General features: G+C 42.0%; 1 protein-coding gene across 1 annotated transcript; it reads right to left on the bottom strand.

Moving 5' to 3' along the window:
- Positions 1-250: 250 nt before the first annotated feature.
- On the bottom strand, positions 251-27,479 carry LOC308139920 (serine/threonine-protein kinase PAK 3). The gene is made up of 16 exons (XM_080509522.1): positions 27,346-27,479; positions 12,841-13,034; positions 12,601-12,701; positions 10,468-10,621; positions 10,320-10,357; positions 7,635-7,697; positions 6,076-6,231; positions 5,798-5,972; positions 5,021-5,084; positions 3,795-3,843; positions 3,569-3,681; positions 2,621-2,738; positions 2,345-2,444; positions 1,985-2,181; positions 1,740-1,877; positions 251-1,451 (listed from the first exon to the last, which is right to left on the bottom strand). The coding sequence occupies exons 2-16, from the start codon at positions 13,010-13,012 to the stop codon at positions 1,362-1,364; spliced, it is 1,728 nt and encodes a 575-aa protein (XP_080365648.1). The 5' UTR covers positions 13,013-13,034; positions 27,346-27,479; the 3' UTR covers positions 251-1,361.

Below are 27,479 nucleotides of genomic sequence, written 5' to 3'. Positions count from 1 at the left end.
AAATAATGACAGTGGTTTTTTTTTTTATCTGGTTTGTAAATGTTAGTCAGCATCAGTGATTTTCACATTTACACCATTTGGCCATCAGAGAGTGAATCCTATGATCTGGACAGCATCCATTGTTATACTTACCATATCTAATAGTCCAGTACTAAGAAGCAAATGATGATTTGAATTTGCACAACATTGCCTCCAGTGCATTGTAACCATGTTTAAAAAAAAAAAAAAAAAAAAACAACTGAATGGGAAACACAAATATTCAGCACTGATAGATGATGCAGAACATTTTTGGTTGGTTAAACAGTGTAGAAAATGTTGAATACAATTCATGATGTTTTTGCAGGTATTTTATGCAGAAAATAACAAAATAACCAAAAGAAATCTGTCTCTAGTGATTACTGCCTGAAAAAAAAAAAAAAAGCATTTCACGTTGTGATAAATACATGGAGATCACTGAAGGGTATTTAAAGCTGGCATAAGTTATGAGAAATTATTCCTGACTTTGTTCCCCCTGTAGCTGCACCCCTACACACATTCACACACACACGCACACACACACACCCACACACACACAGACTAAATCACCTCGTGATGCGACGCTCTGCGGGGGAGTAGCAGTGTTTCTCCACAGAGCCAGAGTCATGCAGGTAAAGGACGGGTCCAGAGTCACTCTCTCTCTCTCTCTCTCACATCGGCTGGTCTCTGCAGGTGCAGGTGTGGCCTGTTCGTGCTCCGCGAGAGGACGAGAAGAAAGCAAACCGGGCCTGAGGCCGAGCGTCGGAGGGATCACAGTTTTGTGTTTTATTCTTCTTCGCTCCGGCAGGTTATTCCGGAAGGAGAGCACACTTTATTTTCAATTCATTCACACCTTTTTTTTTTCCTTTCAGTTTTGGTAACGACTGCCCCCAAACTGAGACGTATGACACAAAGAGAAGTGCACAGTTTGAAGACGCGCGCAATCACACACACACACACACACACACACACACACACACACACACACACACACACACACACACACACACACACACACACACACACACACACACACACACACACACACACACACACACCCAAGCATACTTGTGATAGACTGCTCTACATGTACAGAGTGCTGGAGAAGTAAACGAGGAGACAAGGTCTTTTCAGCAGCACGGGCTGATAGGCTGCGAGGCCAGATGTCCCTCCTACATATGAGGCCAGGGGGTCGTTAGTCTTTGTGCTGTCACTGTAAGTCACACAAACCCCTCTTGTGCTGTCACTGTCACATCACCCACCGCCAATTCATCCAAGCCCCTGCTGCCACGAGCGCACATTTCACAGACAGGGCTTCATCCACGGGTGCGGACAGCCAGCACACCCTAGCGACTGCTGTTCTTTATGGCTTCCTTCGCAGCTACAATCAGAGGCGTCAGGCTGGATAGAGGCTTTGCCAGCTTGAGGAAGGAATGCTGCAGGTAGAAATGAAATCAAACGTTTGTAAGGAGAGTGTCAGATACCTAAATATAAAATAACTATAAAGAAAGCAAAAACAGGGAGACTAAATTGTGTGTTTCTTATCCTGAAGTTGTGATTCCAGAAGCGACATGTTCTGTGTTCTTTGCCTTTGTACAAGTTCATTTTCCACATTGGACCAGGAATCTTCTCACTGAGAGCTATGCGTACTAACCACGACATCACTGTGCGGCAATTTATTCCCCGTTAAAGTACATATTGTGTGTGATTGGCATCTGTTTTACCTGAAGCAACTCCTTGGCGGAGCCTCTGCGGTCCACATCCATCTCCAGACAGCGGTTGAGGAAGTCTCTGAACACAGATGACAGTCTCTCTGGGTTTTGCAGCTCTGGAGTCCCATTGGTTGCTATCAGGTAAAGCGCCTGGAAAGACCATCGAGATCAAACATGAGGTCACAACAAAACATCATTCGGAATATTTTTATCTTAAGGCATGATCCCTGCAGCCCTGGCTTCTTGTTAAGTCTTACCCTGAGAGGATTCTCATTCAGGTAAGGCGGTTCTCCCTCCACCATCTCTATCGCCATAATTCCCAGAGACCAGATATCCACTTTTGGCCCGTAAGCCTTCCGAGTCACTACCTCCGGTGCCATCCAGTAAGGCGTTCCCACCATCGTGCTGCGCTTGTTCTGCTCAGGAGTGATCTGAGCACAGAAGCCGAAGTCGGCTGCAGAGAGAAGCAGAGAGGTTTTTATAATAACTAATGCACGTATGTTTACCTCAGTCTTTCATCAACGTGCCCTTCATTAAAACAGCTCCTGTTGTTGAGCAAATGTTGCTTTGCACTTTAGTTTTTCCAAATTGTAACGACTTAAATCATGAAGTCTTACTGAGCTTGACGGATCCGTCCATACCCAGGAGGATGTTGTCACTTTTTATATCTCTATGGATCACCTGGTTGGAGTGTAGGAAGTCCAGAGCTTGAAGACACTATTAGAAAAGAAAAGACAGTTTATTAAAACATGGCCTGTACCGAATCCATATAAACTAGAAGCAGCCCTGTTTCTTGGCTGCAGGAGAAACTCCCACCTGAATGTGAGGGTCACCCCCACCACAGCCACCGGTGAAGAGGGCGGCACTGCTGATGTCTAAACTTGGCGTCTTACCTCTCTGCAGACTGCAGCAATCTGGCCCTCGTCCATGCAGGTCTCGGTCACTACATCTGTCAACGAGCCTCCGGCCAAATACTCCATCACCACCCACAGCTCATCTCCTACCAAATAACTGATCAACAGTGGGAGAGAAAAGAAAAACAAAGACATGAAAACATCAGTTTTAGTATTCGCGGGTTTACAGGTCAGTTGATGTTTCAGTTCTTTGTTTTTGTGTGTGATCAATTACGCCACAATTACGTGAACCGCAGTAGTTAATTCAATATTATTAAATTAGCGATGAGAGAAACAACTGCCCCCAAAACAAATAAATAAATAAAAAATATCCACAGAAACTGAATGTCATAATGTACTGAGGGTTCTTTTTTTTTTTGCAACAGTAGGTGGCAGTAATGGACTTTAAGATCAAAGCAGACATGTGAGAGGGAAAAGAAGAAGATGGAGCAGTGGAGCTGAAAAGGTGGCTCAGAGGATCCTTCAATGTCACATCACGCTAACAACCACACTCCACCTAATGCGTGGCCCAGTCCAGCGCCATCCTTCAGGCCGAGAGCATCAAACGTTCTGCTTGTTCTGATCAGAAGTCAAGTGTTTGGGCACAAGTAAAACTGGGAACTCGGAAATTTTTGTAAATGATCTAATAAACATTTCAAATTTCTTTCCATCCAGTTAGAAAAACAGAATGGTAGCATGAGCATTAACCAGTTAATGTTTTTTTGTTGTATCGGGTGTTTGAGGTATTTAAAGGCTCTGCTGTGTCATTTAATGTAATTACATTGGCTATTTCCATTTTTGTGGGATTTAAAGGCAGCTATTTTAATATAACTCACAAAAAAATATTGTAGCGATTCAGACAAAGACGTGAGAATCTAAAATGATTGCATTGTATCAGGTTGACACTGTTGTTTGTATAACATGTGACTACCACTTTCAAAAACTGACCTGTCCAGGTAGTTGACTATATTGGAGTTTTTGTTTTCCCTCATCACCAGGATCTCATTGATGATCAGCTCTTTCTTGGGCTGCTGCTGCAGATTCATCTGTTTAATGGCCACCTGAGAAATGTAGAGGAAAGAACCATGTATTAGAGCGAAGATACCATTATGGCCTTATTAAGAACTAAACTCATGTATAGAAAAAGAATAACCTAAAATCAAATCTAGATTACCTCTTGTCCAGTCGCGATGTCGATGGCAGTGTACACAGTTCCGGACGCTCTGATGACACACAAGAGAATAATTACATCAATAATGCAACATTTAATCCTTTTTTAATTACGAACAAACTTGAAAATCATAAAGTTAAAAGCCCTCCAGAGTTAAAACTGGGCATGTAAAGTAGTGGCTGTATAACTTTCTATTCCTATCTCAGTTCAAGAAAACATCTCCTTTAAATAAAATGCAGCCTCAAATTCCTCAAAAATTATAACTAATAACAAGAAAAAAGACAAGCTGTGAAAGGCCAGATCCACAAAAAAAGGTTGACCCCTAATGTTAACCTGAAGGTGGCGCTAGGTTACTTGAAACCTCTGTTGTGTAACATCAACAAGAGCTTGTATCTATGTATGTTTACAGTACTTTAGAGAAAACATTTCTATTATTCAGACAGCAGACACATGGCGCGTCGAAGCAGAATAGAAATAATCTGGCAGATTTAAAGGAGACTGACAAGTTCGCATGCAGGTTAACGGTTTGTCTTTGAAGACATCGCAAACTAAGCAACTTGGGACTGATGTTTGGAGTTATTAAACCTCAACGCCACCACAGAGTGACAGAGCTTAAAAACTTCCAGATACTCTTGTTCATATTTATATGTGATGAGCACAAACCGTCCAGTTTTTAAAAGGTTGGTCTCAGGAATGGTATGCAGTCGACATGTCCTTATTTGGAACTGTAAGCCATGATGCTAAAACATTATCTGCTATGAATTTAGGCCTGGTTTTCCCTCTCTCCCTTGCTCCTGCTGTCAGCTACACCTGTGTAATGTCTGAGGCGATGAATAATGAAGCACAGTTCCAGCTACTAATGAGTAAAAGACAAGCCAGCGGATCATAAGTAGGTAACTACAGTTAAAAATGGAAGCTTTTTTTGAGAGGAAAATAGTGAAAAGGAGAAGGAAATAGAAAAAGAATTGGCCTTCAATCCAAAAAGGAGCAGAGAGGGAGAGAGCGAGAGAGAATTGGCTGAGATAATCTGGCTCTTGGCCCTTTCAGGATACACATCTCATTTCCTCTTGACTTATTTTTCTCCGAGTCATTCAGGCTAACCCTCCCTCTGCCTGCGTCTTCCTAAAGTGGTCACTGCAGCTCCACGTCTCCTGCAGAGACGGGCTGTGCCTGAAATTGCTCTATTTCAATAACTGTGAGAGCCGGTCGATGATCACGGAAGAACTTACCCCTGTCCTATTTTCTCGAAGCGCGTGTACTTCTTCTTGGGATCCCCCACGCTCACAATACTCCCTGAGTCAGAGAGGAAAACAGATAAATAATGACTGTCCTTACAGTATGTGGGCACACAAGTGTCGGGGCAGCCATCACACAAGCATACAAATACACAGAAAACATTTCTGCAGAGCTTCATTTTTTTTTTTTGTTGCCTTTGTTCTACAGATAAGACTGTGGGTTTGTAGTGAGAACATGCATCTCTACTTTGTGACTCACTCTGGTAATTCATGCTGTAGTCACCCTGCAGAGCCAGAGACATCTAGAAAAGCTCTTCTTTACTTTTGTTTTATTTCTTTTTTTTTCTTACATTGCAGCTCCCTAATCTTTGCTTTTCTCCTGAATTCAGGGAACTGGTTCACTAGATGTGGAACGTGGAAAGCAGCTACTGGAAACCGAACACCCAGCCTGTCTTTTGAATGAACGCAGAGCGAGTGATTCGGCCTACATACACACAACCACACACAGATCGACACGGATACATATCAGAACTTTCGCTGAGGCCGCAGAGGCCACGACCTAAGGATCATTTCAGGACGAATTGGAATGCGTCATGCAGTTCTTTGATCAGATTTTCTTTTTGAAGTTCATGTTTTTTTAATTCAATGTTTTACTGTAAAGAATTAAAAACAAAGTATTGCTGTTCAAATGTGTTGAAGGCACAGCGGAGGAACATTTGGTGGAAAAAAAAGTAGAATGTGATAAAAGCATGCAGCTCTGAAGACACGTACTGAGTCTTTCCAGAATCTCTTCATCTGTCATTTTGGATTTCTTCCTCTGCCGGTCAGTGTGGCGGTACATTGTGTTGGACGTGTTCTCCGGTTGGACCTGCGACTCCGGGGGAGTTAAAACCTCTTTCACAGGGGTTGGAGGCTTTGGTGGGTCCATGACAGAGCGTGTGTAGATCTGCAAACAGGAAAATAGAAATCAAGGCAATGCAGAAGAGGGATTTTTCTTTTCAAATAGCTGAAGAATGATTTGACTCATGCTTTTTTTTCCCCCCACTCACAGACTTAGTGTGTTCGGGCCGAGGTGCGATGACCGGGGGCAGCTCGTCATCATCATCCTCCTCTTCTTCTTCCTCTTCCTCTTCCTCCTCCTCCTCATCCTCCTCCTCGGACACAGGCGGGGCGATAGGGGGTTCTGTCGATGATGTTTTGGCACCCTGCGGGGAAGAGATGTGATGAGTTCGGATGGACGTGGAACGTGAAGTGAAGAATATGTGCATATCCCCCACATTTCTCCACAAATTCAACACAAAAACTGTATTTTCTCTCTTTTGATGTGTTGTCACCTGCTGAAAATGATCTGCAAACCCCAACCCAGCCATGAGCACAGTCTGACCAGTTGAGGTTGAGAAGGAGTTTGTGAAACATGCAGAAATTTGTGAATTAGTTAGTAATCACCAAACATTACTATTCCACATTCTTATAAAAAAATTTAAAAATCTTGTGATAAGTATAAAAAATAAATTGCATTAGCTGCAATGATATTCTAAGAAACAAAAAAAAAAACACCTGCAAAATGGGTTTATTGTCAAGAAAAACTGTTAACAGCGAAGGAAAGCATTCTGAGCCACGTGAAAGCTGAAGAGGAAAGCGTGAGGGGGAATTCAGTGCAGCTTATCTGGAGGGTCTGAAGCTGTGGGGTCTGGTAAGGTGTGTCAGAATGAAAGTTGAAGTAACTGTTATATATTTAACTGCACTATCAGATCTGACATGCTGCAGTGCGCAATACGGTGTTGAAGTGTAGAAATCCTGTCGATATGGACGATACCTTTACAAAGTGTGACACTCTATAGAGTCAGTCGTATTTATAATGGCTAATGCTCAGCCTTTTCCCCCCTCGGCCATCCAAAAACTCTGCTTGCCTTGGATCGTCTTCCTCTTATGGAATGGAAACACTTCATCTATTTCCAGTCTTGTCATGCATAAATGAAGCAGTGCAGCTTAGTTCTAGTGATTAAAGGGAGAGGGTCTGGCTGAAGAAAAGTCCCAGTCCTTCATTTAGAAACACTGGGCCTCTGACCTGCTCCAGAGGAGGGCCGGGCCAAGACTGCAGTGCAGAAAGGAGTGTCTGGCGAACTGGAAGCAGTAAGCTGTTAGCCAGTTAGGGGCGTGTGTGTGTTTTCTTTTGTTTGAAAGAGCCATGCGGTAATGTCTACAATGGTGATGAAGTTACCAGGCACGTTCTTGGCAATGCGAATCAAATTGTTAGGAATATGAAGTCATACATGCAGTTTGACAGTCATCACAACCCTCTGTGGCACCTGCCACTGCCCTGCTATCTCAGACATGGTCCATTAAAAGAAAAAGAAAGAAAAAAAAAAAAGAAAGATCAGGAGGTGCTCTTGCTGTTTATAACAAACACATGTGTGAAATCAACAAATAGATCCAAACATGCCCCGATGAAATTTTAGTACAGAGAGTGATGATGCCTCTAAAAATGAACGTTTGTATGTTCGCATCAGTCAGGTGGCATAATCAATATCAGGAGGTCAAAGAGCTGAATTTAGCTTCAAGGCCAATGCAGAGATACATTATGTGGAAAGTAATATGGAGGAGTTACCTTGTCAAATAATGCGCTGCAGGTTCTAAGGCTGACAGGAGGCCCAGATGACAGCAGTCGGTTCTGAATGTGAAGGTTGAAAATGGGAGGATTTACTCAAAACAAACCCACACAGAGTGTAAGACTACGTGAACTACAGGGGGGAGGGGAGGGAGGGTGGGATGGAGGCAGAGGAACGCTCCTGAAGGGGCGGACGAGGGGTCCAAAAATGATCCCCTAACATAAAACAGAAGATGACACGATGGGGAGAACTCATGTCACCTGAGGACTGTCTGTGGCTCCAGCCTTTAGATCGTCACTCCCGACTCCTTGAATGAAATCTTGCTTTCCCTTTTCTTTCATGCAGGTGGAAGTTACAGCATCACTGAGCTCTCCTTCCAGCTGTTTCTACTGTACTTCTTATTAACGACCTTTTAGGCAAACAACTTGTTAGTTCCTGAAAAAGTTTCCCTACGTTTATCTGGGTCTGTTGGATTGGTAATTTTTCCTTGTTGGACTAATGAAGCATGAACGTGGCACTAAATCCCAACAGCAATTGCCTTGAAAATGATCAATTTTTGATTCTTGAAAACGTCAAGCAACATTTCAGAATTCCTGCATTTTTTTTCAGCACATGCCAATCAACTGGATCTCATAAAATTCAAGTGATGCATTGTGAGATCCTGTTTACCATGTTTTTATTATCCAACTGCTTTTATTAGAAGCAAAGTAAGTAATAAACACCAAGCCATGAATTGTGTGAGTGGACCTAAACTTAGTGAAATGTCTCTCCTTAAAATCAATCACACAAAAATATCCATCTTAAAACCATAAAGCATGTCCCAGCCATGCTGCAATCTGTTGCATCTGCAGGGTCAAACCATCGAGCAGCAGCGTAGTTCTGTGCGCAGTTGTTGAAAGATGTGCAGTCTGACACTCAGGCAAAGACAGTAAAGTCAAACACTGCGGCGTTTGTCAAGTCAAGCTTAATATGAAATGATCACACAGTGACTTAACTGGTTGTTGAAACAGGACAAACCTCCTGAAGTGTTACAAGATGACAGAATAGAGTTATTGTTCATTTCAGGAAACACTAAAGAGGCGTCTACATGCGCTGCCACTGTCTCTTAATGATGTGTTGAGTTACTTATAGTTCTACCATCCTGATTTATGTCTGTGACAAAAGACTATTGACTGCCATTCATCTTTTTTCGCTACACAGATGCCGGTCTGAGTACTATACGACAAGATATTAAAGCAAACAGCAAACCTTTATGAGTTCTTCTGCAATCGGGGAAAAAAAAAAACTCACACTGAAATTTGACTTTCTGGTCTGACCCTGCCTCGAGTGCCAACGTCTGCGACTCTGAATAAATGCAGAGCTCATGTCGCAATGAGGAGGAAATTTTGATGCACTGCCTCCAAGTGGATCTGGATGATTCACGATAATTGCACAAATCATCGGAAACCGTTGTAACAGTGATGACGGGACACACTGATAAATTCTACCAAGTGATGCATGTTGAGGTGAAATAGTGTCGCGTGTAATAGATAGTAAACACCCGACAAGATCAAACAATATTCACCTGCATTACGAGTCAGCTCTAAAGAATCTGGCTGTGAGAATAAGGTCATGTTGCTCTCAGAAATGCGACAGTTTTTTGGGGGATTTTTTTTTGCGTTCGACCCGTTGTTGGCACCCTTCCTGTACTTCTGTCTGATTAAGACAGTGCGGCGCAATCTTCGGATAAAATCTGCTGCAGCGTTGCCAATAGCTGAGTCACCTCTGCATGCTGTAGACTTCTGTGACAGCCCAAGACTGCGATGCTCTCGAATGCCCTCACTGGACCCACGCAACCTTTCATAAGTGTCTGCACCACCCTTTCGCCCCCCAACTGGCATCTCGCACTCTTTCAAGCCAAAGCCCCCGCATGAAGAGATCCCACTGCCGTTTGCCCCCGGGGCGGCGAGTCCCACTGAACAGACTTAGATTCCACTTCTTCACCCACTGAGCGCAGGCCAAGGCATTCAGAGCATAGATTACTGTGGTCAAAGCCAGGAATGAGGTCAACTCAGCAGGAGTCCTTCTAGATGCAGCTGAGCCTGGAGTGAAGCTCGTCTATGGGTATTTCAAAATCTGGTTAAGTAGATTGGAAACGTAAACAATGAGCTGCGGTCGCTCTCGCAGCAGCCACCGTTACTGTGCGGGGAGCTGCAAAACTCTTTGGCATGTATGTAAAATTGGGGGAATTATGTTACATAGAGAAGGCGGTGAGACTCGAGAGGGGGAACGTATAATTCACCCATTAGGCGGAGTCTGCTTAAAAAACGCAGCCTAGTCCAGAAGCTCCTTGAACGACTCGGTGAGAGCAAATTCAGAGAGATTTACTGCAATGTCGGAGACCACGTAATCCATAACTTACCTGTTTAATTTTCACACCCCTTTATAAATCATGAGGAAATACATCCATCCCCATACATTACCAAGAGTTTCTAATGAAATTAAGTATTGTAAAGAGAGATTTGTAGTTGAATACTATACAATATTTAGTACTATGAAACACAGACAGGAGAGGGATAATAAATAGAAACAGTGAAGAGTTTTTCCACGTATGGTGTTTCCCTTTAAAACGTAATAATAATAATCACCTGATATTTTATACAAGCCAACACTAATCAAAGAACGTTAGACAAAGATGAACTTACCAGAGTGTTTGCTGCTATGTACCCATGTGCTGACTTGTCTGAAATAAGAAAGAAATCATTCTTACTGAAGCAGAACACCGGAAATATTTCTTCTTTATTTCATGTTGAGGATGCGTATTTTATCTCAGTGTGGGTGTTGTAGTCGTACCTCCCGAGGTGAAGCTCATGTATTTCTGGTTGTTTACGGTTTCTTTGGAGTCGTAGAACTTTAGGACATCCAACACTGCCTGTGGGTTTTTCTTCTGCTCCAGCTTTGTGATGTTGGACGTCTGTAGGAGCCGAGCCCACTGCTCCGGTATGCCCTGCACAACACAAAGCTCACTTGTTGAAAACTATTTAAACCAAACTTCAGCTGCAAACATCAAACTTTGCCACGAGGAAAAAAAACGTAAAATTACCAATAAATGCACTGAATTCATGTTCAGTCTCAAAATACTTTACGTTGTCCATCATGTTTACCGACTCACATGCCATCAGGATCAGTTCATTGTCTTGCTCAAGGACACTTTGGCACATGGACAGGCAAGAGCCGGGGATCGAAACCCGTGAACACAGTGATGCTCTACAACCTGATCCGGAGCCACTACATATTAATCTTTAACCACTTCATGTACCTTTGTACAATCTGAGGTTGACAAAATGATGCAGCAATGAACTCAGCGTCTAAACATTCAGTTTTGTTTGCTATCATCTCAGAGACTTTAATTTCATGCCATGTGCATGTTTTGGAGTTGTATTTTGCAGAGAGGTTGAACCAGACTTTTATATAATACGCCACAGCTTTCATGTATTTCAATAGAGTGGCCAAAATACACTACTTTGATAGAGAGAAAACGATATCCTGTTGAACAGAGAAAAACTATTATTGTCTGATAATTTATTTTGCTAAAATCTGATGTCTGAATGCTTCAAGTTAGAAGAAGTGCTTATCATCGCAAGGAAAAAAGGGAGAAGGAGTACATATTTATATCTATGTTTCTCTCGAAAAGAATTGTTTATGTGATTTTTATTCAGATTTTGTTCCCATCTCTGGCATTAATGACATATAATCAGGACGTGACAGGTCATTTTAGATACAACATAACAGCAAGATATAAGCATACCATAACCACCTAAAGTGTTTAAAAATATATAAAATATACTAATTTATAGCTGAAAAAGGTACAACTGATTTGAGCCGTTATTACAGCAACAGTGTCTTAATGTGGACTTAAGTGTCTTTCATTTGAAATTGTGACAATAGAGCCAAACGTTTCTCTCTTGGGGGTGTGTGTCACTCATCAAGGTTCTTCCAGGTCATCCTTGTGAACTGGCGAACATTTTTGAACTTACATCGTCAGTATGCAGTCGCAGAGCCTGCTGAGCAGAACTGGTGACACGAGGTGGTTAAAAATATACTTGGAGGGAGATAAAGCGGTAAGTCAACAGTAGTCTATTCTTTGAGAGAACCAGGAAACAAGTGAAGGCCTAGTTTTTGGGCTGAAACTTATTTAGTAGGAGCTCGGTGTTTCACACAGCTTATCAAACGAACAAGGACCTCCTCTGTCACCGATCATGGTTACTAAACACCAATTACACTACAAAATACATTTGTTAAAACTGTGAAATCCACATAGTGTCACTATGGGTTGTGTGAATGCTGATTATAATTTATCCACTGACAAAAAGATCTCATCAAGGATAATCCAAGACGTGTGAAACAATATTTTAAACTCAAAAGATAATGAAACTCCTCTGACGCAGGAACTATTCAAGTATACAGAAAGAATAACATATTCCGCTACACATAACACACTATATATATAACTATTAGTACTAAAAAGCGCCTCCAAATTATTAGAGAAGGTTTCTTGAGGGATCTTTGCACAGATTCTCAGTGTTTAGATTGTTGTATTTTGGTGCTACTTGGCCACAAACTGTGAACGTCCAATAGTTGAACTTTTTAAAAGTAAAGTAAGATTTCTCTGTATGTGGGTTTGCATGAGAACATCCAGTGCAAAGTGAAAGCGCAGCCGAAATGTAATTTCTGGAGCAACACTTAAAGGCATCTACTGCAGGTTTCGTCTGACAGGTAAGATAGGGCAATTGTCATTCAAAGCACTTGTATTACCAACTTCATGCGCAGGAGAAATAAGGTATTATTTGACTCTGCCACCTCAGGGAATTGCGATTTCAGAAATACGTGCCTGGGAGTTTTTTTCCTCTCAGCTGGGAGGTGGATCTTAGAAGCATGCCTGTCCTCATTTATTTTCCTTATTGCAAAAGTGAAAGGGATACTCACAGTGAATTCTCCTGTTACAGCGTCAAAGCCGACATGAATGGTGTGTTCAAAGTCCGAGGGTAGGGATATCTCAGGACGCTCCTTCTCCTTCTTCTTGTTTGCTGCAGGAGATTAAATAATAAACCAAAAATCAAAGCCGCCACAGGCTGATTTGTCATGTTTTCAAACACTGGGAAGTGACGAACTGGTGAATCGATGGGGCGCAGAGTGTAAGAGTGACATGTGGGGAGGGATACTCACTCTTGTCTCCCCCGGGGAAGATGGAGCGCAGGCGGACTTTCTTGTTTTTCTCTTCGGGAGCCATTGGAAGCGGTTTTGATGCGTGATTCACTGATGAAGAGTCTCGGGAACTACTGTTCATTCTCAAGGGGGGGGCTGGTGGTTTCTCTTCAATATCGACACTATCAGACATCTTTAGTAGCACTCACAATGTCCTGGAAGAGACAGAACGGAAGAAAGAAATGGTTGTGTCAATATGAAGGTCAACAGCAAACGGCAGAGGTCTTGGCCTTGTTGAGATAGCTTTTTAGATGCACCATGACAAGAGAAAACATTTATTATTTTCTTTTGGGCTCCCTGTAACTATAAAATAATCTATAAAATGTCTGAAAGAAGAGGAAAATGGGCTATAATACTTTCCAACAGCTCAGGGTATCTTCATTCCAATAATTTAAGGCCACAGGAGAGAGGATTTACAACGAGACAAGCAGCAAACCATTTTGTACAGCGCATTAGCCAACGAGTGTGGGGCAGGGGAGAAGGCCGGGGACACCAGACTTCAAGGAAAACGCCTTCAGAAAATGTAGCTTGTAACGATTTATAGAAGAAAAAAAAAAATCTGTTGCAGTTTATTTCTTTGCAAGCTTTGTTGTTACGGAGGTGGTATGATTAGAGACTCTACTGACTGGCTATTTTCCCCCACAGCAGAGAAATTAAACACTATTTAGATTTAAAAGCAACCTCAACAGAGATCAACATAGACACCGCAAGTCCCTTTTGCAATCAAAATGCAGGACACTTTGCACCCTTTCAGCTGCGAAGCCCATAACCAGGAATTGATTCCGAGAGAATCTGGCAACTCTTAAACGTTTCCATCACTCATCCTTTTTATCTTCCATCTATCCATCTCACGACCATCTTAGACTCCTTCACTGCCTCACCCTGAGGCCAAGCCCATCATGTGATGTGCAGCACAGCTATCCCAGAAAAAAAGCGGGCCATCCAGGCCGACCCCTCAGTGGAGACCTACATTAAGCAAACAAAGACGCGCTCCTCGACTGTTGCGTAGCGCGCACACACGCGCCTCGGACAAACTACACAGTGACTCCACTCTACGCGACCGTTTTCTTTGCAGGAAAAAATGTGGTGGGTTACAATATATTGTTTGTTAACGTTCCAAAAGAATAAATGAATTAGATTAGCAGAAAAAGTGTAACCTGATAAGAAGCCACGACTTAATCAGATAAGGCTCCAGTAACAGAATTATTACACGAGGTCTCCGTGCATTCCCTTCTGCTGCATCAGATTTGGCAGTGAAACTTGTCTCCTTGTGAGACAAATTTGTCAGTAATGTGTCACTTACTAATAAACCTGTATTTGCAGGACAAAAAAAAAAAAAAAAAGAAGCCAAAACCGAAAGACGATCTCTGAGAGCTTTAAGTATGTTTGAATAAATGTGCAATGACTCTGACTTTAATGCATGAGAGCAAAAGACAAAACAAAAGCAATATAATAATAAGCATTTTAGCGTACACTCTCTGCCATACTTAATATTACTACATTGTTTATACATTTCATTCATAGCTCTCAAAGATGTTGGCAACTATGGGTTTTAATGTTTCACACCTAATTGCATAAGTGTAATCTGATTTCCAAAGTAAAGGAACAGATGTTGCTGCGACGTGACGTCCCCTTTTGTTAGAACAATATTATTGTGTGGCGCTGCACATTGGTGTAGAATGTCTCGGGTTGGAGTTTGAAGGCCTTTCTGGGAAGAGTAGCATGCTCTCTCCATGTATGTTTTTTTTTTTTTCCCTGAGTACATGAGTACTATAGAGCTGGAATCGGCTTCAGGGCGCTTGGACTCTGTTAAAGAACATGTAGAAGGTGGACGATGTAATCGGATCATTTTAAAGTTTCAATCAGATTTTGATGTACGGAGAAACTCTCTTTGATCAAGCATAGGGAAGAAAACACCGTCAACATGATCAAGATGAATTCAACAGTGTTGTTCCTAAACAAAGAATGACACTGTGTGGTGATATTAATTCAATAAATGCTTCAGCGGTGCTTGCTGGGAATTTTGTTTTAAATTTTAGGATTTATATTATTGAACATTGAACATATATATATATATATATACACACACACACACACACACACACACACACACACACACACACACACACACACACACACACACACACACACACACACACACACACACACACACACACACACACACACACACACACACGCACACACACACACACACACACACATATGAGATGTAAAATAATACATGTGTAACTAGTAATTACATTAGTTTCACACCATCTCTGAAGATAATTTAATCATTCGTGACAGTTTGGTTTACTAAAGGTACGTTTTCTTCCAGTTTAGCACTGTGATTACAATTAACTTACAATAAATCTTTCAGATTCTTGATGTTTCCTGGAGTTTTAAAACCACGCCGGTGGAGAGGGTTTGCTGTGTCGGCATTTGATCTTCACTGAATGAGATCCACGTGAGCGTCCGAGCGACGGCAGAGAACTGGTTTGCTCAGGTTGGAGTTTAGGTGTGTCACTGACAACAAAACCTGGCAAAACTGCTGTTTACAGAGTAAAGCCATGATGTTGACATAGAAAAAAAAAGCAGACGAGAGCAGCAGACAAGGAGCGAAAAGGTCGCTGGATGTTGTGACAGTCACCTGACACCATGAGTCTGCTTTTAGTGAGAGGATCGTAGATTTTATCCACCAACATATCTTGATACTGCATCATCGGGCCTCAGTGTGTGTTAAACTGAACTTTTAGGACAAGGGTGTCAAACAAAAGGACTGCAGGCCATTAGAGGGTCCATTGGATTCTACTGGATGACCTTGCAAAGTGTAAAAGAAATTACTATAAAAGTAAACAAAAGTACTATTTTCTGATAAATGTTAATCTATTTGTATTTATTTGAGACTCAGTTCAAGCTATCTGCATTATTACTACCTATCTAGCATCGACATTGAAGCCGTACTGTGAAGGGCATTTGTGAAAATAAGCAAGATGAAGGCCCCGAAATTCATTTTTGAAGAAAAGTGACAAAAATTAATCTGAAGTGAAACACTGGCAGAAGGGATTGAAGGCATCTGAAGACAACAAAGGGATTTATTTTATTCAAAGGTTTCCGTACTGTTCCAGGTCTCTCAGGTTCAAATCGGGCCGTATCTGTTTTCTCAACTGAAATGTTGTCCATTTTTTCAAAACAGGATTCGACACATTCTGACAAACAATGTGAGGAAAGGATGAATCTGTATCTTATCCAAATCTGATCGAGAGAAGGAAAAAAAAAGAGCTCATAAAAAGATGTATGCAAACATTACCTAAGCAACACTTATTGAGTTTCAGTTTCCATCACGCTGAAAATGACTTCAAATGCTTTTTAAAGTTTCATTACCATGTCAGTTATGGATCACTAATAACTCACTAACTAATCAAAATAAATGTAGCAGTTATTTAGTCTGTTTAATAAAATAAATAAATAAAAAAATACAATCAGTGTAATAGCTTCAGTGATTCAACTTTACACAGGGACATTGAGCTCTTACACGCTGGGATGCATAATCCCTCACACACACGTCCAACTTCCTTGGCATTCATTACAAAGACACACACAAATGCTCCTGTCTTGTTCAGGCTAATGCAGCTGGGCCTGATGCCTCTGTTAATCCATTAACATAATCTTATGAACAGCGTTACTTAACACGCTGTGTAATATAGCTTTTACTCTCATAGATTCAGAACATGAGCACACGGGACCATCTACAGAGGAATCACATCATCGTCTTAAAGGAGAAGGAAGAGGAAATGAATGACTGACTGAAACATGAAATATTGACAAAGTGACAGAAGGTCTTGAATCTTTTAAACCTGATATCAACCTTTTCTAGTACTTTCTTGACTTCGTCAAATAGTATATTTTTGCTTCATTGACACTCGTACTGTCTCGGACTAGAACCCTAACACACTACAAAAAAGCAGCCGTGGTGCAATTCGCTGGGTTGTTCGGGACACATAGAAATAATAATTTTATCAAATTTTTTAAAGAAATTAAAGCTACTTCACCAGTGAGGTGGACATCAATGTCAAATAAAAGTCAAGCGAGGCTGCCAACTCTGATGAACTGATAGTAAAACTCAACTGATTAACTCACAAGTTGCACATATACTAGTTATGGCTTTTTTTCTTTTTTTTTTAATCTTTAAATTTGTCTTCAAAACATTTATTTACATTCAGTGCACATATTCCATTTTTACTATTGCTTCCCAAAAATGACAATACGGGCATGCTGGGAAAACGTCCCCCTGGTTTCATCACAAATCATGTCCTGGAAACTGTAAAAGCGAGAGGTGACCTCATGCTCATTACTATGACGATGGGAGTGAACCATTGTTTTTGGAGAGTAGTGTTTATGAATAAGTGATGGGAGAACTTCTCACTGGCCTGCGTGTCTGCTTCAGGAAGCAGCAGCGGCCACAGAGGGAAACAGAGAAATCGGACTGATCTGACACTACGGATATCAAAACTATAGTTACGTTACTTCGTTACTTCGTTACTGCGGCTGCTTGCCTCATCGCGGCTTCGCTGAGCTGTCAGACAGCTAAGGATGGCAGATTCATGAAGGCCTAGACATTACTGATTCTTCACTCACATAAAACACTGACCTATTTACTGTGCAGTCTGACAGGCAGTCACTGAGTGCACTGTCCCTGAAAAAAAGAAAAAGAAAAAGAGGAGCTGCTCCTCTTTCTAAAACACACACAGGCTCCTCTCTTAACATTATAAATCAACTGCAGGTCTGTCTTTGCCCGATATCAGAGTTACTCTTTTCAGGGAGAACTTCAACAGCGGACAAGTAAAACAAAAACACTCCTCTGAGGCTCGCGTCTGTCATCTCACTTTATAACGTATAAAACCGCAGCTGTTATCTTGAACGAAACCTCAGATCCCTTTGGTTTCACTTGTTCTGGTACAATATGATTTTTGAGAGCAACACAGGAAGGTACAAGTGTCTAAAAAGAAACACAAAACCAGACACACCGGGTCTACTGAGATATTACTGGATATGTTTTCACATTTCTCCGCCATAAAATATTAATCTATCCATGAAGAGCAGGCATTTTCTCTGCTCTTTCAAACATTAATGCAGAATTTGAATGGCTAACACAGGAAGAGGCTCTAATCTTGAGCCCATGGCAGCCCAGTAATGGCCCCGCAGTGGGGGAGGGCTCCATAAGCTCGGCTCGCCATGCCCCTGATTAGGACACGGTCTCTGTTTGACTTGGCTTTAGCTTTGGCCGTGCTTCTTTGAAGGATGCTGATTACTTGGATGGGACAGACAGCTAGAGGACATTCAAAGGATGAGGGGGAAGGAGGAGGGAAACTCCAAAGCTGCAGTTGACCATTGTTATCTTCTTTATCTCGCTGATGTCTGTACAGGATTTCTACACGCCCCAGCAGTGTTTTACGAACACGCAGATTTAAAAAGATAAGTCAACTTCATTTGGGACGATCTCTATACAACAGATACAACACAAGGAAAACCGGAAACACAATAGAGACCCTTCACTCAAACATCAAAACAGTACAAGACAATGACACTCAGACGTGAACATTTTACACAGTTGTCACAACAAAGGCACTGCCATCATGCCGCATCTGCCTCCAACTACAATTAGAACTGGGGTTTTCTCCAGGAAAACAACACAGATTTATGGTCACAGACACCATGTGTGAACGGATATGCACCAATCCCCCAGGAAGTAAATGATCAAGAAGGCACATCGAAATTCTACGTCCGATATCGGTCTTGCATTTTAACTGATTAAGATCAATCCAAAGCTGGGGCAGCAGGTTACATGGCTCTATCTGTAAGTCACACAATATGAACACCACCACCACCGATAAAACTAACATTTTAATGATAACAACTTATATCTACTTTTATCTATTTGTTGCTATATGTTGCCTTTGCACTGACAAAGACGATGCCGAATAAGAAAAACCCAGCACAAAATGTGACTAAACTCCAGGCCCAAAAACAGCACAAGCGTTGGTGTTGCGTACAATATTAAAGATTCCCGTTTTATCAGCTTTGGCGAAAGGAGGCTAAACCCATGGGTGGAGCTTTATGGCCCCGTGGCGCCGGGGGGCCTCATCTTATTATATACCTGAATATGTATACAAAGTATGTTTAAGAGAGCAAAAAGTTGAATCATTGAGCTCAGCAAAAAGCAAATAGTAAAATGTCATCTTGTACAAGAATTTTGTTCACGTTCATGGCCATCCTCAAAGTTAACTTAAAAAATGCAAATAAACAAAAACAACCCCCAGTACTGGGTGAGTGGGGGGGTGCAGGGCTGGGGTGCAGGGCTTGATCACATGACCTGTCGCCCCTTGATTTGTATCATTACAGGCTCCACCTCTATGGTTTGATGGAGCCTCCTGCCACACTCGGTTACTCTGCTGTGTATACAGGCGCAAACATTTTGTTCATAAAAGGTAAAGTTGCAGATCCCTCCTCCACTGGACTGTAACAGGTGTTAGGCGAGGCAGTGCTCTAACAATTCATTCATCTCAAGCTTGGTTGAGTTCACTCGCAGTGCAAGAGTTCCTGCTTCATATTTCTTGGTAGAAAGTCTGCTTATAAAAACAAATCTATGCAGTTGTTCAAAAAAAAATGATTAATGATGCTTTGAGATGAGCTTGATAACAGCTTTGTTGTTTATTCTGATATAATGACTCAGTTGTCCCTTGATAAAGCAGCGGAATCACATGTTTCATCGCAAGAAACAAAAAAAAAAGAGCCTAAATTTAAAAGTGAAGCTTTTATTTCCAGCTCCTATTTTTAAGCGATACACACGCCTTGGGGGAAAGCCATGAACATCTTTTAATCGTGTTACTATAAAAGGCTTGTATCCGTTCATAATATGCCAACTAGAGCATGCTCACACAATATCAAAGGCAAATCTAAATGAATGCAATGGCTGCCCTCCCACTTCTAAAGTCCATTCACACTGACCCATTAGGTCCACCGGTGAAAGAAAAACTGCTGATTCACAGAGAAAATGTGAAAAGTGAAAGAGGCACAAAATAATTATTTGATGAATTAAAGTGAAAAAAAAAGGTAAAAAGAACAAACAAATCGACATCCTTTAATAGTGCACACTGCTCAGTTCTTTTATTTGAATGCGCAAAACAGTCTGTCTGTACATGACTGTGCCATTTTTAACAAAATCGTGTGGACCTGTTAATGTTATTTCCACATCAGAGAGATCAAAATAACTTTTTACATACAGTCAAAACTGTACATTTCATTTCCAGTGCATTCAAAGTAAGTTTAATCCTTAAAATGTGACTTCAGTAACACTGCTACTGTAGATTCAGTTTGACCCTCAGAAGTTTATTGCTGCTTCTTCGCCTGTTACGCAATTCAAAATCCACAGAAGACTCCAGAGTTGCTTCTACAGTACACAGCTAATATGTACTTTTTTGTGTCACAAATGCACTTTTCAAAGTAATAACAGACCTGATTACATAATGATAAAATTATTTTCTCCATGAGAAATAGTTCTTTCTTGATCCTAAAGTCAGAGAATAGAATGTTCACGTTGACAGACTGAAGTTGTGATGTTGCTTTCAAACCGAGTTTAATTAGGTCACTGCAGTGCACCTTTTGTCCCACATTGATCTCGTCTGGTGTTAATTAACACAACCCCAGAGTGAAGTATGATGGTAAATACCTGCCTTATTTTCTTTTTCAGTGGCTAATTACCCTTATACTTAAAGAGGATTCAGTGGTTTTACCACACAATATACGCCCTGGTTGCCTTAGTTTCTATTCAGTATCGTTCTGCTCACAGGCTGCAAGTATAATGTTCCTCATATTCAAGACAAAGCAGAAAGAAGAAAAAACAAAACAGGTTAGTAGGCACTCAGGAGTGGACCCGTTTAATCCCTGCAGCCTACGTTCTCATTTTACTAGGAATCATCCTTTCTCAAATGCCCCTGCTGGGGAGGTTTGTGTGCTTGCTCTGTCATTTAATATTTAGTTATGGTGAACCTGCTCCACTGCCGCGCTCCCATGCGGGTGGAAAGGCAGACATACCGGCGTGTACACAGTCTCGTTTTATATCGACATTTAAAGACATTTGTTTGTGTCTATGTTCTTTAGAAACTTAATGAGCTGGGGATTTTTTTTCTCCCATTATGACATGTCAGCAGCAAAAGTAAACAGCATTAAATTAAAGACACGAGGTAAAAACTATTGAGAAGTCAGAGCTGACAGAGCTGCTTCGCAGCACGCCCCGGCAGTTTGAGCTGCTCGGCATGGATGAGCGACCGGATGAATAAAAACACTCTTTAATTGAAGCAGTTTATTCTGTCAGGTGGTAAATTTCCATCAGGACCACCAGTGGCATCGGTGTGATAAAAAAAATAAAATAAAGCAGCTCTGTCTGTCAAGATAACAAAACCTATCAAGCACATGTAGAAATTAGCCACCCCAATCTTAAGCTTTTACTCATGACCGGTTGTGTTGTTTGGTTCTTACAAGAAAGACCCGATTTAATTCAACGCAAATTTCTGATAGTGTTTTTTTTTTTTCTTCTTCCTCCTATGGGTTGACAAAGCTCATTTATGAATGTGCAGTTGTCCTTGACAGGTTTACTGAAATATTAAAAGTCCCGGTTCAATCACAAAAGTGCTTTGATCAGAGTTACTTCTCTTTGAAGTTTGAGCTGCATTCTACAATACATGATCAGAATCTGAAACTACCTACATATTCCCACTTCTGCTATAGTTATTACTATTACACAGAGGAATAGAATGTATTGCTGCGTCATTGTGATTACAGCCATTACTCACTAAATTAACTCTAAACTCACAGGAGCGAGAATTATCTGAATTACAGGACTTCCTCTCTTATCAAAATAGAGGACTGGGCTTAAAGTTACACACAGAATGAAGAGGACCGTGGGAGGCAAGAGTTCATTGTAAAAAATCTGACATATTTCCAACAAACTGGGGTGCTGTGGTAGAAATAATATAAGGTTGCAGGTTCCATCCTCCAATTCCACCTGTCCATATCTGCAGAAGTGTCCTAGAGCAAGACAGTGAAACCCAAATTGCTTCCAATGAATGGAGAGAACATTGCATGGCAGCTGTCACCATGTGTGAAGGTGCAGATGGGTGAACGTGACAAACATTGTAAAGTGCTTTTGGGGCCAGTCAGTGGAACAATTTTATGTAAATACCCACCAATCGCAACTCATCTCCATTATATTTACATTACATTCAGCTCTAAAATGTATGCTTTAATCATTGTTTGTGTAAAGGAAAAAAAAACACTTCTCTATACAGGTTCCTAGGAAATAACAACAATGAGCGCCTCTTAACTAAAAAAATACTGGCATAAAACAGATTATATCTCATAAACATTCACATCAGGTGCTTTGATTTATTTTTAACATTTTTCCTTTCACCTGAATAAAACCTTGACTTAACATTTGTGAAACTTTCATTGGAGACCCATAGACAGTTTTGGGTGAAAAATCAATTACAAATGACAGATTATGACTGTTACGATTTCACATAATGATTCATTTTAATGAATAAAGATGACCACCTGAAGGAAACAGATGAATAATCAAACCAACAATGTTACATTTACACTCAAAGTGAATTCTAAGTACAGCAACGACTTAAGAAAACCTCACATGGTTAAGCATTGTAATCCATCAATCCATCTGTTTAATCAAATTATGTTTATTTTCAAGGCGAACTGAGACACGAACGAGCAATTTAACATTGCTTACAACTAAAACGAGGCAGCTTGACTTTAAGGTTATTATATCTCACCATGAGGTCCAAAACTATAAATGTATGGTCACTCACAATTAAATGAGTTGAATTTCATAATATTAATAATTAAAACATCTCGCTCTTAGATCGAACCACAGTCGGGAGTCTTTCTCCGAATGTTGTGCTTCTTGTCTCTTGTGCTCACCTTCTGCATGGTCAGGTAAGTGCCTCTCTTTCGTATTGTCAGCTTTCGTGGGTTTTTTTGTTTTTTTCCCCTTGGTTTTTGTGTTCGTGTGGCATGGGTGGGCATGTCTGAGTGCCAGCTGGAGGCAGAGAGGGGAGTGGATTCCCTCCTGCCATGCCAGCTGGTGCACCTGCACTAATTCAAGTTGTGAGAGTTCAAATTCACCAATGTCATTTAAAAAAAAGAGCTTGTAGATATCACAAGCTCTTTTCTTTCTGTTGTGGCAATGGGGGGGGGGGGGGGTTAGAATTAAAGCAAGAATAATCAGGTGTGCTTCTGTGGCACGCTTTGCAAGTAAATCTGCACGAAACAGTCATACTGCTTCAACCTTACAGCTCATTGTGCTTTCATATACCAACGTTTCTCACCTGACATGTAAAGCTGCTTGCTCGTTTTGCATATAGAAGCATCGGGGGAATATTTGCTTAAATAAGTGGACTACTGAGAGGGAGCATGTTGCCAGACACAGTAGTTGCACCTCCAGGCAGCTGAGAAAACACACTGAACAGTTTGTAGTTTCTTTGGAGGCAAAGGAACAGCACATCAACTCTGCTCTTGAGGATCGGATCCTCAGTTCGAAGGTGTTATTTACTGGTAGCGTAAGTGTAATTCCCTTATAACTGCATTACAACCAGGATTGCTAGAATGAATACAGATTTTCCACTGATATTGCACCAATGTTTGCCAGGGTTGGTTTTTTTTCCTGCAGTAATTCAGCTTTTTTGTTACGTCTTTTAAGTATAATCCAATTACGTTATTGACAAATCTTAATCCAAGTATCAAGCACGCTGCCATCGAAGTGGATGCCTCACGACTGAAGCCAATATGGATAGCAGCAGATGTGAAAGCTTCAGCGCTGCACACACAGCGCATACAAAACAGAACAGAAAAAAATTGGGTAATGCGTAACCAAATAATTTTGCTGTTACGGCAGAAACAGACACCGATAGCATCTGCAATGCATCTGCAGCGTCTCCGTTCCCTGAAACTCTTCCCACTTAATAGTTGTCAACACGTTGCATTCCTCGCCCTGTTCATCTTCAAACAAATTCAAGTTCGTGCTGCCTCCTGCAGCCCTCTGCAAACTCTTGACCCAGTGAAACTGCTTAATCTCTCCACCCTCCTGCTCCTCGGCTACATATCATCCTTCTATTCACCACGGCCTCCTTCCATCTGGAATCATCATCTCACCGTAAAGATTTAACACCTCCCACTTTCTGGCACCTTAAATCTCCCTCAAATATTTCCTCTCGACCATCTCGAAGCCACGCTTGCCATTTTTGTTTAACGCACGAGAAGGAGAGCGCTTAAATCCTCAGCACTGTCTGTATTTATAGTGTTCACAGACAGACAACAGTTAAACACTAGACACACATGCAAGTGAACCTCATTCTAAGTAGCAACAGACATCAAGTAGGGAGATTACCGAGGGAGCTGTGTCAATGTGTCAGTGTGTGAGTGTTTCCTCTGTCTCTCTCCATCCATCTCTCTCACTTACTGCCCCCCCCCCTCCCCTTTCTGAGACAAAATGGCCAGATGGCTTCCAATCCTACATGCTAATCCACAACACACAGACTGTAGCTGTGACACACCTACCACAGGACTACCTACTCCACTTCAGAAATCGATGCCCTTAAACACACAGGAGGCATGCACGTCGCACATGAGGCCACGACACACGGGGCGTCAACATGCGTCCCAAACGATATCTCCACGCAACAATAGCGCCATAACTCACCCAGGCCAAATCGTCAACAGATGGGAGGCCGAGTTGTATGAGTTGCGTGTGTGTGTGTGTGTGGTACTATCATGTTTCAGGCAGCCCAGTTTGCAGGCTATAGGCCAAGATGAGGTTCTGTGTCCACTGCTTTTGTTAGCCGAGGTGAGGTAAGGGAAGCTGTGTGTGTTGGGTTACAGCGGCCAATGGAAAACATGGGGAAGCCCAGAACAGCTCACTAATACACATGGAGACAAACAGGCGGGTGCAGGGGACAAAAAGCAATGTTTCAAATTGTTTCGAGTGTTCAGATGAAGTGCAGCTTGTGCCCTCATGTTGACGATGACCCTATAAGTGGAGCATGATTTATGTCTGAGTGTTGATCCACTGGAAACTGGTGACTTTAATTTGGCTAAAGGTTTTCGAAAGATGTTTCCATTAAAAACATGAACAACTAATGAGGCATTTATCCAAACTTTTGTAGCATTTTGTAAAGACTCTAGTACATAGCAAACACACATTGATACAGACAATGATTGGAGGGATTTAGCGAAGTCAGTTTGATTTCTCCACAAACAAATGAGTGATTACAAAAAAAAAAAAACAGCATTAATGGTAGTTTTGGGTGTGCTGGTCTTCAACAAGTTGCCTTCAAAGACCAGCGACTCCGTGTCGAAATTCTGCCTGCACAATCTATGTTTCTATGTCACCAACAATCTATGCTGAAAGGCGCAATTATAATTTGATTTTCTGCAACAAAGGACATGGAGTGTGCATCTCAAACCTGAGCTGTGAATTTACCTGGCAACACCCTCAGTTCTTTCCCTTCACATATCAATGTGCATGCAAGTCACATAAATAAAAGAGGTATGCATCTCTCCATGGTAAGCAGTCACACAGAGGAACAAAATGCAGAGCTGAACCTTATAAATTTGCCTGTGAGATCTCTGTCACTAGAAGTGTGATGAATAGATAATGAACTTGGCATTGGGAGTCTAAAACCAGGAGAGCAATGCAGACTGATTATCCGGCGATAGTTTCATGGATGAGTCGAACAGCAGGGTGCATAAATACCAAACACTATCAGAGCATATAAGTATTACTGTCTCTGAGCTTTCTGCCTGTGACACAACATCTGGATATTTGTGATGTCTTTTGTGTCAGGCTCAGTGTTGCTTATTGTGCTGAACTGGCTCAAACTATTTCCTAATGAGTTTCCAAGTGACATCTGGCTTACCTTCTTTTAGGTTATGATGTGGATTGATTGAGAATGGGACAAAGATATATATATATTTTTTAAATTGAGCAGTCACGAGACAGGATGACCACAGTAAAAATGGATGGCAGCCGTGGTGTTTAGAGGCTTGGACAGAAAGATCTGTGGTGAATAGAAAGAGATGCATCACATCTCCAAATAACCAAGCCAAGGCTCCTAGGGAGCAGCACCTTCACTAACCCATCCCCCAATTCACCTCTACAATCATCTCGCCCTCCCTCAATCACTGACATGACTCCCTCACATCCCTCTTTCCTACAGCGGCCAGACAACAGGTCTCCCATCAGGTTCTGCTGCTCAGAGGAAGAGTGCGCCGGCCGCCTCAGAGAGGAATCTCTCACTCCCTGCGCGTTGGCTCCGACACGGCGACTGAAATGAGCAGAGGTGCAGCACACATCCAGCTGGTGCCAGAGCCAACTCCACCATCCTCCTCCACCACTGTGGGCTGTTGAAGAAGACGAGATAGAATGGCTCAGCTCTCAGAGGACCGGCCCCCACCCCCACTCCGATCCCCAATGAAGTCAGGTGACCAGATGTTGTATATCTCTCTGTCACTACAGCCGCCATGAAGCCGCTACACACACACGTCCATGTTAATGCCGGGGCACGGCGGCACGTCTTAGCTCAATGGGAATATGTGAATGTGACCGTTTAAAAAAAAAAAAAAAAAAGACAAAAAAATGGAGATGAAGCCCACTTCTTCACGAAGCTCAGTCTACCAAGGCCATACGTGAGGCGGTGCAGAGATAACAAAAGAGCATCCATCGGCATATTAAGCATCCATCACCTCACCATCCACTGCATGTGCAGCTCAGACCCATCCCTCAGCCCCAGGTCTTCAAACCCAAAATAGCACTGCTTGTTTTTTGTTCTTGTGTTGCCACTGCAGCTGCTGCATTTCTCCAGGACTAAGACACACACACACACACACACACACACACACACACACACACACACACACACACACACACACACACACACACACACACACACACACACACACACACACACACACACACACACACACACACACACACACACACACACACACACACACACACACACACACAAGGCCCATACAAATGCCACCATTGATTCTAACACCTCCCCATCAATACAGATGCTATCTGTGAGGCACAAGGGAGTGTATTGAGAGATGATGTGATGCACAGGAGGGTATATGATAACATTAAACATGTCCAGCCCATCCGATGCAGGCATCCATTTGCATCTCGCCTTCCTGGAGAGACTGCTGATGAAACAGCTGCCTCCTTAGCAGAGCAGAATGCAGAGTGGAGCAAGGGAGAGAAAAAAAAAAAAAGGCTACAAAGCACCCCTACATACACAGCTTCCCCCTCCTCCTCCTCCTCCTCCTCTCTTCTCCTCCCTCCTCTGCCTCCCCCTTTTGCATCCCTTATTGCATACACAGAGAGGGAATTACCTGAAATATGTCTTCACATTCTCTTCCTCAGCATTTCGCCTTTGGGCCTCCAGTTGCGGTGGATTCATCGTCAGCCGTACAGTCCTAGTGACAGTTTAAAGGCAGGATTGCCATTCTCTTGTCAGACCAGTTCC

Source organism: Blennius ocellaris (assembly GCF_963422515.1).
Source record: "Blennius ocellaris genome assembly, chromosome: 14".
In the NCBI taxonomy this organism is placed as follows: domain Eukaryota; kingdom Metazoa; phylum Chordata; class Actinopteri; order Blenniiformes; family Blenniidae; genus Blennius; species Blennius ocellaris.
This window is presented reverse-complemented; position numbering and strand designations above follow the sequence as displayed.

Bases quoted from the DNA above. Each gene is read 5' to 3' on its own strand.
- LOC308139920 (XM_080509522.1), bottom strand. From the start codon at position 13,012: ATGTCTGATAGTGTCGATATTGAAGAGAAACCACCAGCCCCCCCCTTG. The intron at 1,878-1,984 runs GTAAGACTTAAC...TGGTCTTTCCAG, and splicing joins TGAATGAGAATCCTCTCAGG to GCGCTTTACCTGATAGCAAC. The intron at 1,452-1,739 runs GTAAAACAGATG...TTCTACCTGCAG, and splicing joins CCGCCAAGGAGTTGCTTCAG to CATTCCTTCCTCAAGCTGGC.